General features: G+C 37.7%; 1 protein-coding gene across 2 annotated transcripts in view; it reads right to left on the bottom strand.

Annotated features, from left to right (window-relative positions):
- The window catches only part of LOC131160715 (protein MICRORCHIDIA 7), a 61,628-nt gene extending 45,945 nt beyond the window's left edge, over window positions 1–15,683 (bottom strand). For both annotated transcript variants that reach the window (XM_058116581.1, XM_058116582.1), the window contains exons 1-4: window positions 15,108–15,683; window positions 11,499–11,573; window positions 11,321–11,355; window positions 11,147–11,225 (exon numbers count right to left, since the gene is read on the bottom strand). In XM_058116581.1, coding sequence (XP_057972564.1) covers window positions 11,147–11,225; window positions 11,321–11,355; window positions 11,499–11,573; window positions 15,108–15,546 — 628 coding nt within the window. In that variant the 5' untranslated portion in view covers window positions 15,547–15,683. The remainder of the gene's footprint in view (window positions 1–11,146; window positions 11,226–11,320; window positions 11,356–11,498; window positions 11,574–15,107) is intronic.
- Between the last annotated feature and the right edge of the window lie 1,654 nt (window positions 15,684–17,337).

Raw genomic sequence — 17,337 nt, 5'->3', positions numbered from 1 at the left:
AATTTATAAATTTATTTTTAAAAAAAAATTGTATAAAATGAATTATTTAATCCATAAAAGTCAATTATCGATATTAAAGTACCATAGCAACACAACAGAAAACCATAAAATCTAGTTTTCATTTTTTTTTTTTTGGGCGAAAACAAACAACAGAAACAGTAGAAACACAAACAAATGCAGCATGAAACCACTTTCTTCACCATATAGCAACAAACATAACACTAGCGAATAGCAACATAAACAAATGCATCGTTAAAACTAGTTTCTTCACAATACAGCAACAAACATGGAAATGACACCAAACACCCTCCCTCACTCCCTCCCAGCACCCCTAATTCTAATCCAGTGAAGCCCTCGGATCCATAGGGTAGTGAGCTACCCAGAGCTTGACTCAATAAAGGGTGAATCAAACTCATTTATTGAATTAAACAAATTGAGCCCAAGCTCAAACATCAAGCTCGTCAATTAAACTAGCCAAGCTCGAGCTGAGTCATACTTGCCTGCTAGGCTTGCAAGCTCGCTCATTTACCAGCTCGTTGAGCCCACTCATGAGCTGACATGTTTACTAGCTCGTTAGTAGCTCGAGAACTAACTCAATATAACGCTTGTTACATATTTCCTTTTAAAATTTTAAAATATATTTTTCCTTAAATTATCTTTATGAATTATCGATTATCTTAAAACTACTCTATGGGCTCAGCTTGTTTATTAATTTGAAACAAGCTTTAACCAAGTTAAGTTTGAGTATGAAATCAAGCTTTCGAGTTGTACTCAAGCTCCACACATTTATTAAAGTGAAACAAGATTAAATTGAGACAAGCTCAAGTTCTACAAATGTTAAACGAGCCAAGAGGGCTCGTACTGTTGTACAAGCTCAAGTTCTCTTTCAAGTAACCAACCTAGCTTGACCTGTCAAAGCTTGGCTTGGCTCGGCTCGTTTTTGCAGCTCTAAGAGTGCTCCCCCCCCCCCCCAGTCCACACCCAACTCATGCAAGAACTTCTATTTGAAAAGCAACAAAGGAAAATCATTTCCTCAATCTAGCCAGCCTCTCAATAGTTTCTTCGTTGTTTTCACCACTCGCTTCTTCAATTCAAGCTTCCTATCTGCTTCGCAAATTCTATTGTGCTTTGTACTACCTGCTTGAAGGCCACAAGGAGGTTTAGGGTTGAAGAGACTGCGGGAGTTGAGATCCAGCCTTCTAAAAGATCAAACATAAGTCCCCAATAATACGGTGTCTAAAATTTCAAACTCCCAATTCTAATAATCCAGTAAGCCTTCAACAGAGGAAATTGAACAAGGATATAATGCTTTAGAATTGCATGATTAAGTAAAATGGAGTGGACGGCAGTGATGGGGATGGGGACTAGGAGGAGTAGACAAGATAGGGGCCAAGAGGGAGAGAGAGAAAGAGGGGGAGGGAAGAGGAAAGGGCAGGCGATAATTACGCCTGTTACACCAGCTATGTGTGCGTGCACACACGAATGTGTGGACAATTATATTGAACTAAATACCATAGTGATTATTAGTTACCGCAATGACATTAAAATATTTAAAAAAAATTGCTTAATTGAGTTGCATTCATTTCATATGCATGTTAACAACATTAATTTTGTGTCCAAAATGTGTTACTAATCAACCACCTATGACCTATTTACTAGATAGGCTATAGAAACATCATGTGTTTACCTATTAAGCAATAGAATCATGTTCATGTTGGATATTGTAGCATGATTAATTAAACAAGTTGAAATTGTGTAGCTACATACAAAGCAACCTCGACAATGAGACAACACCAACTCTAGTCCACAATCCAAATAACGTGAATTCACCAAGTCAATTGGTGAAACTTCCACCTTAGTTCAAGCGTTGCTTACAATCATGCAATTTGCATTGATTAACCACCTTTCCTCCAAGTTTTTAAAGACCTGAGTATTCTATGGGCAATCCATACAAAGAGACTTTGCTTAACAAATATTGGAGAGCATGTAAGGACAGGAGATATAAAATACTGGTACAAAGCAAAAAGATAACAGATTTTTTTTTCCAAAAACAAGAACAATTGAACAAATTTATATAAAAGGACAATAGGGAAAGCCGCTGGCCAGCCCCATACAGCATTAATGAACATAATAACATGCCATATGATGCATGATGGTGTTCTTTCGAGAAAAATATTTATGATGCTTTTGTTTCTCATGATGCCTCCCCAAGCAGACACCTTCCTCTAAAGGCGAGACCATGGAGTAAAGAGAACGGTTGCAACACAAGTCATCACCTTCTTCCAAATTCGCAACCATGGAGGTTCCTCTTTCGGTGTTTAACCTCTCTCTGGAGCTTCACTCGATCTCTCCTCTTCACCTTCTTCTCCCTTCATCCTCTCCTCTTCACCTTCTTCTCAACAAAAACCCTAATTCTCCTTTTCCCTCCTCTCCTTCTGGTTTCCCCTCATAAACCCTTCATAGCTTCAGATTTTTGTTCTCTTAAAAACTAAGGGAGACATCTTTCAGGGTTTGATTAGCCGAACTAATTATCGAAGGCAAGAGGGGCATAAGGTTATGCTTAAGCAATCGGTTCAGATCAAAGGAAAAACCTTCAATCTGCATTTAGACAAGGTTAAGGAGATCTCGTCTTTGCTTGTGGTCAAGAATAATGCTTTGTGTGACAAGTGGGTTAGGTTTCCAAAAGAATGGGTGGTTTGGCTTGCTAATGGTTCGTCTTCTTTTGGCTGGATACAAAGGGGTCTTAAAATTTTCGAATGGGAATCACAAAGTATTGGATGTTGAGTAGGCGAATGACGGTTGGAAAGCATTTGGAGTTAGGGTTGGGGTGGAAAGGAAAGAAATTTTCAGCGTTTTTTCGTAGAGGTGCTAAAGGCAATGGGTGGCAAAGGTTTTTCATGCAGATTTTGGAGGTGTTGCTGCTGATAGTTATACAAGCCAAAATCGTAGAGTCGGATAGTGTAGGAAGGAAAATTGAGGGATGAAGAGGGTCGTAGTAGCCAAGTTAATTCTGGAAATCAGGGTGTGTTATCCAGAAAAGAAGAATTGTGTCGTCACTATGGAGGTGCAATGTGACTGAATGAACCTGGGCCAACACAAATTGGTCGGAATCGATCAATCATAACATAAAGGAATCTAGAGTTTTCGATGGTGTTGCAACCATCTCAAAGGCAGCTAGGGAAGGAAGTTGCGAAAAGAATTGGGCTAGGTTGTATGTTACTAATTTTGGACTAGGCCCCAATTATTGAAAAAGGAGGTATTTCTTTTTTAAATTAGATTGGGACTTTCATTTGAACAAGCGCAATGTCTAGGAAAGGTTGATTCTTTGGATCCAAAGGAAGGCTCTCTTCAAATGGGCTTCCAACAGAAGGGTCAAGGTGGTGTTCAAGCCCATGTGTGTGGTAATGATGACACAAGGCCTCCTTATTGGTTCCGGATAAAGTTCAGGTTCAAAGTTTTGCTCCTAGATCTCAAGGAATGAGTACCAGGGAGGACTCTAAACATTCTGCTAATGGAATCCAAATCCAGCATAATTTTTTGAGATTTGGGTTGGATGGACTAACAAGTTCAAAATTCTAGCATCATATTGAATTCGAAACAAAGTCACGGGGCGAAATTTCTATCAAGTATTGAAAAGGTATTAGAAGGCAGTATGGAAAACAATAAAAAAGAAGACGCTAAGTTCGAAGAGAAATCTGGCAATCGCAGTCATTGTGTTGATAGATTTGGTGGTTGTTGTAAAATGGAAGACCTAAACTCAATGATAGGTCTCTCCCTCTATTTATAATATATGTCAAGTACAATGGGAATGGCCATAATACCCTTACTAACTCACACTTACTACTAGCAAAACTGTAACACATAATAATAATGCTAAATGATTAAATACCATTAACACTCCCCCTCAAGCTAGAGCATATATATCATATGCTCCTAGCTTCTTACAAATGAATTTCACACAAGCACCTCCCAAGGCTTTAGTGAACAAATCGGCAAGCTAAAACTCAAACTTCATGAGTGATTATAATGAGCTTCTGTACAAGTTTTTATCGAATAAAGTGGCAATCAACTTCAATTTTCTTTGTCTGCTCATGGAAGACAGAGTTGGAAGCAATATGAATAGCAACTCGATTATCACACATCGACTCCATAGGCTGAGAATGTGGAAAACCTAATTCTTTCAACATGTTCTTCAGCCAAACAGGTTCACATGCAGCGTGCGTCATAGCCCTATACTCTTACTCAACACTCAACCTAGCCACCACAATTTATTTCTTACTTTTCCAAGACACCAAATTACCACCGACAAAGATAAAATACCCAGTTGTGGATCTTCGATTAAAAGTTGACCAGGTCTAATCTACATCTATACATCCCTAAATATAAGTCTGACCCCAATCCTAATATAACCTCTCCCTAGTGCACCTTTGAGATATCTCAAAACGCAAATATTGCATCCCAATGACTTGTTCTCCGGAAATCGAGAAACTAACTCACAACACTTGTTGCGAGGGATATATCTGGTCAAATGACTATGAGATAATTCAACTTTCCAACAAGTCTTCAGTACCGACTGGGTTAGGCAACAAATCACCCATATCTAGCATTAACTTACCATTGGGATCCATAGATGTATCAACAGATTTGGATCCCAACAACCCCGTCTCATCTAAAACATCAAGAACATACTTCCTCTATGGCAAGACAATTCCCGTACGAGATCTCAACACTATACCCAAGAAGTACTTCAATGGTCCCAAGTCTTTGGTCTGAAACTTACTCTGCAGAAAATGCTTTAGGTTCTAGATGCCACAATCATCATCAATAGTGATCCCAATGTCATCCATATACACAATAAAGCTAAATTCTGCCCAATGGAGCATGACGATAAAACACACAGTGATCTACCGCACACCAATGAAGGCCAAACTTAAGTACTATAGCACTAAAACGGCCAAACCATGCTTTTGGAGATTGTTTTAATCCATACAATGATTTCTTAAGTTGAGACATTGAGTCCGGCTCCCCCTGAGCAACAAACCCAAGTGGTTGCTCCATATATACCTCCTCATGGAGGCCAATGACAAGTGGAGGCTAAAGAAATGAACAAGGGTACTGAGGAAAGTTTAGCGAACAGGGAGAGTGTATCTGAATAATCCAGACCATACACTTGAGTATACCCCTTAGCAACAAGGCGGACCTTCAAATGAGCCACAAAACCATCAAGGTTGACTTTCACATTGCACACCCAGCGACAACCAACCACAGACTTATCAAGATGAAAAGGTACCAAATCCCAAGTATCATTATCATGTAGTGCACACATCTCTTCAACCATTTGTCGTCCTCCACCCAGAATGGGATAGAGCTTCAAAAATAGATCTGGGAAGAGCAACAGAAGACAGAGTACTAACAAAACAGTAATAAGATGGTGACAAGAAATCATAACAAACAAAATAAGAAATCAGATGTTGGGTACAAGTGTGTTTACCTTTTCGAACAGCTATAGGGGGATCAACGTCATAAGAAATACGATCATCCAATGAGGGAACTAGAGGCACAGTAGTAGAAGCTGGAGAGGCACTTTCCCCTTGAGTAGTCATGTATATACCTATAAATTGGGATGATCCAAGCAATGAGAATGACTCAAATTGGATGAAGATGTAGGACAATTGGGCACAGATACTAGGTTTGGATCTGTAAGGCAAGGCGAAGGAAAGGACTCATCAAGGTCAACAGAACTCAAGGAGGTATGGCGTAGACTTAAATAGGGTGACATCAGCAAAGACAAAGAATCGATGTAAAGTAAGACTATAACATCGATATCCCTTTTGAGTATAGGAATAGCCCAAAAATATACATTTGATAGCACAAGGATCTAACTTATCCATTCTAGGAGATAACTGATAGACAAAGGGGACACAACCAAATATACAAAGAGGAAAGGAGAACAAAGGAGCCTTAGGAAAGATAACTGAATATGGGTTTTATCACCAAGGGCAGAGGATGGCATTTTATTGATGAGGGAGCAGAGGATGGCATTTTATTGATGAGGGAGCAAGTTGTAAGCACAGCATCACTACAAAATACTTTGGGGACATTCATTTGATACAATAGGGTACGAGTGACTTCAAGAATATATCCGTTTTTTTCACTCTGCAACTCCATTTTGTTGTGGAGTTTGGACACAAGAGGACTAATGGATCATACCAAAGTTAGTCACATAAGTATTGAATTGAGTACTGAAATACTCCTTAGCATTATCACTACAAAGTATCCAAACTGGCAGATCAATTTGAGTCTTTATTTGGGAACAGAAAGCACAAAAGATATCAAACAACTCGAAACGATCTTTCATTAAATATAACCAAGTCATCCTAAAGTAGTCATCAACAAATGTAACAAAGTACCAAAACCCCATTGATGTGTCACGAGTCACAACTAGGACCCCAAATATCAAAATGGACGCGCATGAGAGGACTAACCACCCGTTTGTGACCCAAGGGGCAAAGGGAACACGGTGATGCTTGCCCAATTGACAAGACTCACACACAAGATTAGACACAAAACTCAATGTCGGAACTAGCTGTTACAACTTGTCCAAGATGGATAACCAAGGCGACAATGGATTTGAAGTGATGTAACTACGACTGTGCAGGCAATGGGTGAAGAAGGCAACTCAAAGTACTAAAGTCCACAAGCCTCACATCTTGTGCCGATTGTCTTGCTCGTCTTCAAATCCTAAATAACCACCGAATTAGGAAAAAATGCGACAACAATTTAGTGACTTTGTAAGCTTACTAACTAACATGAGATTGAAAGGAGATTTAGGAATGTATAAAGCAAAAGAAAGAGATAGAAGGAGTAGGATTTACTGTTCTTATCCCCTTACCAGCAATGGTGGACCCATCAGCAAGGGTAACTTGAGGTAGATTTTTAGGATACTGGAGATTAAAAAAGAAGTTGATTGCACCTGTTATATGGTTAGTGGCAGCAGAATTGATAACCCATGGACTAGTAGGAAGGATACCAGATGACATACATACTATAGGATTATCCTTCTAGGCAAAAGACGCAATGTGATAAGATGCTTGTTGAGACAATTGATACTGTAGAAACCTTGAATACTCCTCCTCTAATATAGTCACGGTATGCGATTCATTCAAACACAATGTGATAAGATGCTTGTTGAGACAATTGATACTGTAGAAACCTTGAATACTCCTCCTCTAATATAGTCACGGTATGCGATTCATTCAAACAAGTGACTAACGAAGGAACCATGCTTTTGGGATTTGCAAACTCCATCCCAACATTCTCAAACTCAGACCAATGATAATAAGATTAATAGTTGGAACAATCGGAACAACCACGAACAAGGTGACCCACCATGAACAAGTCACAAATAAATCAGTACAAGGCTGCCACAGCATCAAGAAACTCAGACGCAGCCCCAAGAAAGCAACACTCTGCACTGGAACAATTGGAGAGGTGAACCACCAAAACTAACATGAACAAATCACCAACAAACCTATATAACACTGCCACAGCCTCACAAAAACAGCTTATGAACACTGTCACTGCTCCAAGAAGGTCACCAATGACTGTTACTAACACTAAATGACAACTAACAAATTACCACGAGTGCATTGTCACAACAAAGATTGGATCTTTGAGCAAAAAACACATGCCCAACAGCTTGATATTTTGATACATGAAAGGAATTAGAGCATTGAATCAAAAACACAGCAAATCCCACTGTTTCAGACCCAATAAACTCAATAACCATTGATAAACAGCTTCACAAAGCATCAAACAACCATTCCTTCGGTGCCGCACATAAGCAATTACAAAAGGTAAGATCTTTGGACAAAGAACATCACGAAAAACTCCAATAAGATGTTAATAGAGAGATTGAATCACTGCGGGATGATTTCAGGTAAAAACCATGCCTGAAAATAGCTTCACACGCCGGCACGTGGGGTTGGCACTGGCAGCCTTCAACTGACGCATGACGGCGCTGGGACACTTCCTGGTGATGAGATTTCAATGAGGGGCAGATCAGCAGTGTCTGTGGGTGATTATGGTGTTGTTTTTGCAAAATCTATAGTAGATTTGATGTTCTGAACTGGCAGTGTCACCTAGAAAATTCCAACAACTGATCTGACTTTTGGTTGCTGCTGGCTGTTTCCTAGGGCTATAATGTTGCTGGAAATTCTTCTATGATGGCATACAGGCAGCGAATTTTGGTTTTAGACTTCGGTTTTGATGGTGGTGGTAACAATTAGGGTTCAGGCTTCAGAATCATGCTCTGATACCAAGTTGAATAATTGGGTAAAATGGAAGACCTAAACTCAATGATAGGTCTCTACCTCTATTTATAATATATGTCAAGTAGAATAGGAATGATCATAATACCCTTACTAACTCACACTTATTAAATACAAAACTCTTAACACATAATAATAATTCTAAATGACAAAATAACCATTAACAGGGGTAAAAAGATCAACTAGGAGGGCAGCTTGTATGGGTGCTGAAGTGAAGAAGGTTTTTGAAGAAAAAAGAGAAAATTCTGGTGAGTCGGTGCCAAAGTTACTACGGAGAAATTTTAAGGAGAGTTGAGTATTTTGGAAGACCCTAGCAGTAAAAAGAAGGGCGGTTGTACTAACAAGGTTAGTAAAGGAAAGATGGGAAAGAAATGGGGGGATTTTTCAGATTCAACGAGAGATGATATTAGTGAGTTTGATTGCACGCGCGCCCGCCTAGAGGCGGGGGGGTTGTTGATATTGGACTGGATTCAAAAACAATAGGGTACATTTCTGATTCTTGCAATGAAATAGGGGATTTATTGTATGTCCATCCACCCCCCACTGGACGGCTTAGAGGGAGTTTCTACTTTTGATAACGATGGGTTGGTGAACAAGTTACAAAGTAGGGATGAAATTTTACCTACACCCGTGGTGGAGATTCCTAAGAATGATTTAGAAGCTCAAAATATTTTGGATAAATGGATTTAAATTTGAGCAGCATTGGAGGAACGAAGTGTGTATAGATGGTGGTAAAAGTCGAAAGATGAAGGGACAAAGGGAATTAGCGAATCTAAAGAGCTTGGTAAACTATGATGGAAAGGGCTTGAAAAGGGGATTCCTTGGCTAATATTGTCTAGTTTTAAATTTTTTTTTTATATATTTTAAATTTTTTCCTTTATTTGGTGGACTTTTTGTCCCCACACATTTTACCTTCTCTTCTTTTCATCCAATATATCTTCTTTTGTTATCAGAAAAAAATAAGGTGCTAGATGATGGACTAAATGAGGGGCTTCTTATTGAGGGATCATCAATTCAAGTTTTTCATATAAACCACCCTACCAACTATAAGTTTCTATTCAGTAGGAAGAAAAGCCTTGATGCCAATGCAGACATTAACATTTTTCCTGTTATTGGCAGGCATTATTGTTTGGTGCATTATATCCATGAGTTAATTCTTTATTCCAAGCATTTTTTTTTTATAGAAAAAGAAATTTACTAAGAAAGGATAGAACAATATAAAATGGGAGGAAGGTGTTTTTTATTTGGATTTTCCAAACTTTGTTAAGGAGATGTCTTATTCTGCTAGTTATTAATGAATTCTTCTTTTATTATCAAAAAAACATACAATGAGAGGAGGACAAGAAATCCTCCTGACTGAGAACTAAAAAGGATTACAAACTAAAAGGATTAAAAAAGAGCAATCTTCCAAACCCTCTGAAAATACGTGACATAGCATTCCCCCAAAAAAATCAAAGAGCACAAGTCCAAAAAGAAGCTAGGAGAACAACTTAATCCAAAAGCAGGCTAGGCGAGGTTTTCCTGCCATTATAAATCCTAGTGTTCCTTTTGGTCCAGAGTCCAAAAGAGAGCAAAGACAACGCATCTCCATAAGGCCACTTTCTTGCTCCTCCCGAATCCTCTAAAGAGCACCATCAAAAAAGCATCAAATCTCCAAGGAAGCACCCTGGGATCATCAAAAACTGGGAAAAGAAGGATCCAGAGCTGCTTAGCTGCCCGACATATATCTGGACTAATGGCTCTAAAAGGTCTCTCATCTATAACAAATCATTGGTAATTTAGCCTATAAAGGGTCACAATCCACATGAAAGCTCTGATTTTGAAAGGAAACTTCACTTTCCAGATGAAATTATTTACGGGGAAAAAGTATGGACTAGGGGATTTCATGAGTTGAGAGAGAAGATTTTTTGGAAAAAGAGCCAGAGGTCTCCCCTATCCAAATCTTCGAGTCCTCTCTCATATAGGGAGAAAAAGAATCCAGCACTCTCAGCAACCTCTCTTGTTGAGATTTATAAAGAAATGGAAATCCCAAGAAAGAGAGTCCCTCTCCAAAGAATAGAAAGCATTGAAAAGAGAATTGTGTAAACTAGAAAGTCTGAAGAGATGAGGAACCAAAGATTCCAGCAATACCTCTCCAACCCAAATGTCTTCCCAAAACCAAATGAGGTTATATTTCCAACTCGGAAACGAGTGAGAGGATAGAATAAGTTGGCTACCTGAGAAATGAATTTCCAAGGGCTAGTGTGAGAAGCATTGTCGCTTCGTCTGGTATCCCACCCATTCCAGTGCAAACCATACTTGCTTCTAATTAGTAATTACCATGTGCCAATGGGAGTCAACCTCCAAGGGGAATCTCCAAAGCTATTTTCCAATACAGGCATGTTTTTAGACACCATATTCCCAAGGCCCAAGCCCCTTCAGATCTATGTCTCCTAACCCGAAATGGTCTCTCTTACCGTCCCCAACCCCCAACAACCATAAGGAATCTCTCATAATCCTTTCCAAAGTCTCTGCCACCCTGATTGGAATTTTAAAAAGAGAAATATAATAAATTAGAATGTTCGAAAGAGCAGCACTGATAAGGGTGATGAATCCTCCAAAAGACAAGTAAATCCTTTTCCAAGCCCCTTCTCCAGGCATTTATTTACAGTGACAAGTCACAAAACAACTCCAAAGGTATAAATGCTATATGCTGCTGAGCCCCAAAATGCAAGCAAGAAGAGAAGAATACAGTTCAAGATAGACAGGAAGCGGATAAAAATCAAATTACCAAAGAAAAACAAATGAAAAAATAAATGGAAAACAGAGCTTAATACCTTCTATCAGCAACATTCTGCTACCATCTTTTTTGTTCTGAATCATATCTATAGTAACATGTGTAGCTCCATTGCATACCTGAAACCAGCAGCCCACCAAAACATTATTAAAAATAAGTAAAGACAGACAAAGAAAATGCATGCGTTACATGAAGTAAAAGTCAATGCATATACCTCATCCAGGGCATTGTCCAAGAGCTCCGCAAAAGCTGCAGAACAATATCAAAAGGGGGGGAAAGTACCTTAAAATGTATAAAGTTTTACAAAACCCAAATAAAATCCATCCAGAATGTTGAATACTAAATTCAGATACCCAATTAAATTCAATTAGGTTTAGATGATGCAAGGTTACCTCCAAGTGCCCATTTATGACTCGTTGCATTAGAATGTAAGAACTTGGGGTGAACCCTAACATGATCCATGCCTCCTGCAGATAGGAGAAAAAATTGTTATAACAGTCACAATGCAGTTTTACTTCAACATCGTAAGTCCTTGCAGGTCAATGGAAAATGTAGGTTTAGTACTGGGAACCAAAGATCATTTTCAACATTATTTTAAAAGAGTTGTCATGTTTTTCAGTTATGTTTTACCAAACCATATACTGACCAGGAACAATATTAAGTTCGCTTAAGTAAAATCAATTTTTAAAAATAAATTTTAAATTCACATGGTTTAAAATATTGTACGCATGTATATCATGCAGAGTAACAGAAAAGGATCAGCTGACTCAACCAAGTGGGACTGAAAATTTGGTTGTTGTTGTTACTGTTGTTGTACAGATTTGGTACAATATTTTCTGATCCCCCTATCTTAACTGAAAGGTCTAAGGATGCTAACACATGTGAGCGTCAGAGCATCTATATGTTTACAAGTATACAAGCGCAAGCAGATGTTTGCATGTCAGTACACATGTGCATAACTAAAATTTTATTAGAAGTTATAAATGAGTGTCAAATAAAAATTCTCAATTTTTTTCCTAAAGAGGGACTCTAATCTTCCAACAAGATGTACATTGTTCTTATGTTGATGTTTCCCAAGATCTGCATTCTAAAGTTGAGTTTCTTGCAACATTTTGGTCTCAAACACAAGGTATTACAAATAATACAACTTTTCTTTTTAAAATGGACATAAAGTTTACATATGCATCAGTGTATGCATGCGTGCATGAGTCTAAGCACACACATGCAAGATTAGAATTTTAAAACTGGCCAAAAAAAAAGGGACAAATCAAATTTGCCAATCTTTTGAATCTAACTACAAGAGATGTTTATTGTCCTTGTGTTGATGCTTACAAGTGTTCCATTCTAAAGTTAAATTTGTTAGCTTCAATTCGACAATCAACATCAGATTGTATATAATACAATCTTTCTTTTTACACTAGACACTTATTTTCCTTAGATTGATGCTTCACAAGTGCTCCATTTTTAAGGTAGAAAATGGTTGTGTCAAATTGGTGCATCAGCAGAAGGCATAATATGTGATGCACCACTATACATGTCTTTTGCTTTTCCTTTGAAATTTGTGAATGCATCTTGTGTTAGCATTCAACTCAACTCCAGCAGAAATAGATTGAACAGGCATGCTAACGAGAATTCTTCACTTAAAAGGCTTTTCTTTAAAAAAAAGTTGGAAATAATCACCAGCAGTCTCATATGCATTACCAGATTCTACATATAGAAAAACAACAGAATTATCCGTACTACCACATTAAGTTAGGCGTCTTTGCCATCAGTGCAAGTGCTTTTGAAATGAAACATAGAACACAGAGGTTTTGACCCCCCAAAACAAAGTGAAAATGCAACAAATGATCTTCAGCCAAATAGGTTTTAAACCCTCAATTTAATCATATCATATAATTAACCTGAGCAACATCCTTCATTGGCAACTCCAGACATGTATATCTCAGTGTTTTAAAAGGCGAAGGCAGAAGCTGAAGTGCTTTACCCCTGGCGAGGCGAGGCCTGGCAATAGCCTCAAGGCAGTGAGGTGTAAGTCCTTTGGGAATTCATGTTTTTGTTAAAAATATACATAACTAAATTATAAATATAAAATATATTATTAAATAAAATAATATACAATTTTTTTAACCCTAAATAGCTTAAATTGGGGATCAAGTCAGAAACCCAGAGCCTTTGTTAGTTAAAAAAATCTGAGTTCCCTAAATATATATTAAAAAAAAAATTACATCCAGCATCTCTTAAATTTTCTGTCTCTCCCAACTCTCATCTTTCTCATCCCTCAGCATCTCGACTCTTCTCTCTCGACTTGTTCACTTCTTAGATCCCTCGTCCCTCTCTACCGAATCAATCTCCAAATGCAATGGGAGAGAGGTCTTGCGATGGAAGATAGAACCTTGACTAGTCTTTGTCACTCGCTGAAGTGACATAGAAGTCGCCGAGACGTGGAAAGGAAGTGTGAAGATTTGAGAAGATTTCAAGTAGCTCGAGTATTGAGTATCTGAAATAAGGTCCTTGACATGGAGAAGGGTCACCCAAGAAGATGAAATTGCTGGAATATGAATAACTAGAGCTGATTGAGCATCTAAAATGTTGTTCAAGGTTGTGATCGAGGAGCTTTTTTCAATGAAGGGTCAGAAGCTTCTTGCTTTAAAGAGTCTCAAAAAAACGAACAAGCCGGAACCCTAACATTTCCCTTCAGCAAATATCCCATAATGTGTACACTTCTTTAATGAAGGAGCAAAAGGCACGCTTTTTTTGTTGGACCATATGCCCAATGCGAGAAGGTGCCACCTTTTGGGAATTTTCACCATTGTAATTGCGCCTCGGAGCATTTTGGGCAGTAAGAACACAGAGGCGCACCCCAATAACACCTTTTAAAACACTGATATAACCAATCTAGTCCCAAAATATGAATAAAAACCTCCGCTCCAAAGACTACAGTTCTGTATGGATTAAGGATCTTGTGAGAAAAGAAAATGAAAAGAAAATAATGTGAAAATCAATTTCATATTGTATCTCCCCATGTCATAAATAAGATCAATAACGAAAATGTATTCAACTATGAACGAAAAATAAGAAAAATCAAATATCAATAGCATGTAAGATGAAATATCTGTTTATTAATTTGTTAGATGGTTTTTTTACCATTTTTTTATTATCGAATAAGAAAAAATAGATCCCATATTTTCTTTTCCTTCCCTTCATATTTTCTAAGTTTTTCAAACAAACCCTAACCGTTTATCCCCCCCCCCCCCTCCCTTTCATGAAAATAAATGTGAATCAAATGTGTAAGAGAAATGCAATCTCTTTATCGACTCTTCCAGGATAGGGTCACATGGTATTTCACTTAAAGACAATTTTTTTCACCATGATTGACTCATATTTTTTTTCCAATCTTCATTCAACCTTTTGCGACGCTCGTTGAAGCATCCCCAAACTGACCACATGAAAATGCTAACAAAGATTGAATACAAATTACGCAAAAACAGTTAACAAGTATGAAAGTAAACATGAGTCAAGTGTTAAGCCCTAAAGCAACGCAAATCATATCATTACACCTTCATAGCCAGTTTTGACTTCTACCTTCAATTTATTCTTAATAAACAATTATTTAAAATAATTACCTCCTATTATGTTTTAAGAAAAATAGCCAAATGACCCTGTAGGGAGGGGAGAATGCACAGAGAGACTGCATGGAGCAACTGCTCGCAGCATTCCTCACAAATGTACTCATTAGAAACAAGCTTCTCATCTGACTAGCAATTCGTCGGCATTCTTAGCCACTGAAAAATTGGCAATCAAGAATGCTTTCCAAGTTCAGGAGAAAAAATAAATAGATAAACAAAATAAGCGCACAAAAAATTTAATGAAAAGCCCTGGAATCCCTTGAAACGCACCAGAGAAACATTGCAAACTTTACTACATTGAAATTAATTTTAGATGTATACAGAATCACAAATTATAGAAAAGAATGTAAACGAAACAGGCGCAGCATAGATTACCTGAATACGCGTCCCAATCGCTACAAGGAGAACCTTGGTAATCCCCAGCCTTCCAAAACTGCTTGCTGCCCTGGACAACAACATCATCCCCCGCACGCCGCTGCGCCACCACAGGCGCCACCACAGACGGCGCCGGGAGCGGGAGCCGCTCCTCTGGGGGTAGAGGATCGAGGAAACCGACCGGCAAGACCACGTCCATCTTCTGCTTCTTCCGCTTACCTCCGTCGGAGCCGCCCGTATCCCCAGCACGCTTCTCACCGGCAACAAAATCGTCCGAATCGGAGGAATCGTCCGAGTCGGAGGACTCCGAGTCGCTGCTGCTGAGTTCAATCACCGCCGCAAGAGCGGCAGGATGCCTGTTCGGAGCATAAATATTTCGAATCGGTTCGCGCGATTGCAGAGGCTCGACCATCTCTTCCTTCACTTTGACGTAGTCCATGGCGGCCGATAGATCCCGGCGAGGAGAGAGAGAGAGAGAGAGAGCGAGAGAGAATTAGATATTCAGTGGATTCGAAGGCGGAAGAATGTGGAGTGCGTGCGCGGCGCGAGCGCTTGGTGTCATACGTGTCTTTATATACTGCTTTATTACTCTTGAGGCTGATGATATAAAGCGGCAAGCTACTTGGCAACAGGTTCCAATACGCGGTGCGGTGGCGCGTGGAAGATGCTTTAACGAGGCTTGGAGTTGGAGCCCTTTTACTTGCTTAATTGCTTTTATTATTGGTTGTTATTATTATAAAAAAATAATGGTTTTCCCCCACAGATCTATTTGAATCTCTTTTAAATATTATACATGCATTTATTTATGTGAATTTCTATAAATGTTCAATTTGTATGTGTGCAGAAAAAATTAGGTTATTCTAATTTATGTGGAACTTATTGTATGAAGTGATTTGATTAAATTAGGTATTGACCCAAGGACCATCACTCTTGTCCTTACAAAAAAAAATTAAAATTCTTTTCCAATATGTGAAAAGTTAAAATATATATATATTTACATCTATTAATATTTTTTAAGTAGGTGAAAGGTATATATTAATGTGAAACTAATATAAAAATTAATGTAAATATTAAAATTTAAGTTTTTAGTGTTTTGTTTGAGAGTTAGAATTAGAGAAGATCTCACAAGAAAGAAAGTGTTGATTTTTAATCCTTGTTTAGATGTTAATTTAAATACAAAAGAGATAAACTACTCTCACATTTAGTCTGAAATAAAAATTAGACTTTATATTTTAAATAAGTTATCAAGTCATTAATTACATTTTCTAAAAATATATATCCATTTTAATTATTTAGAATATTTTCAGATACTTTGCAACTCTTTAACGAAACATTGAGAATTTGTTTATTACGTCTAATAGCTTCTTTTTTGTGGGAGCTAAGCAATTTTACAAATATGCTAACGGGTGTTTTTTCATTAGTTACTTTTTAAAAATACTCTTTTCAAAAAAAGCACAACGGGTCAAACTAAACTTGAGGGTAAAGCCTTATGCTAAGCTAACATTGATCTTCATCCCTTATATGTATTAAATGATCATCAGCATTTCCCTTAAGACAATATATTCGGATGATTTTATGAATTTTTTGATACAGTGCAAACCACGTCGATTTGGTGCTTGGCTCACAAACCCTCAATCACTGTGATTTTCTGAAATCTCGATAGACATCATAGACTAAACCTAAAAATTTAGAATTATTATCTTTTGTTTACATATTATTTATAAAATTGTGTAAGACATACAATCCTCTCATTTTTGTTTATTCCCAAAAATAATAATAAATAACTTTCTATTGCCAAAAACATCCTTTAAGTTGTGTTGGATTGATTCTTTTATGTGGTTTGATCCAGCTAATACAAATGATAAGTAAATAAAAATAAAAACAAAATAAAATAAACAAGTGTTGGAAGTTGACTCTTACATAGGATATAAATGTTTGGTTGTCATACCAAGTTTGCTTTCAAGGTTAATTAATTAGTCTCAGTTAATGACATATTTAATTAACTTTTTGCAACATAGTAGTTTCTTCTTTGATGATTCATTAATTGATGTGTATGACTTAACTTTCCAAGCATCTAATAGTGCATTTTCAATGTCATGCAATCCTTGGAGACAATTGTCTTGCCAATTGTGACATACTCATTTATTGAATGGTTAAACATTATATACGTGTAGTGTCTATATAAGGAATAAAATTTCATTGCCATGTGATGTGAGAAATTGAGTAGAGT

Source organism: Malania oleifera, chromosome 7 (assembly GCF_029873635.1).
Source record: "Malania oleifera isolate guangnan ecotype guangnan chromosome 7, ASM2987363v1, whole genome shotgun sequence".
NCBI lineage: Eukaryota > Viridiplantae > Streptophyta > Magnoliopsida > Santalales > Ximeniaceae > Malania > Malania oleifera.
This window is presented reverse-complemented; position numbering and strand designations above follow the sequence as displayed.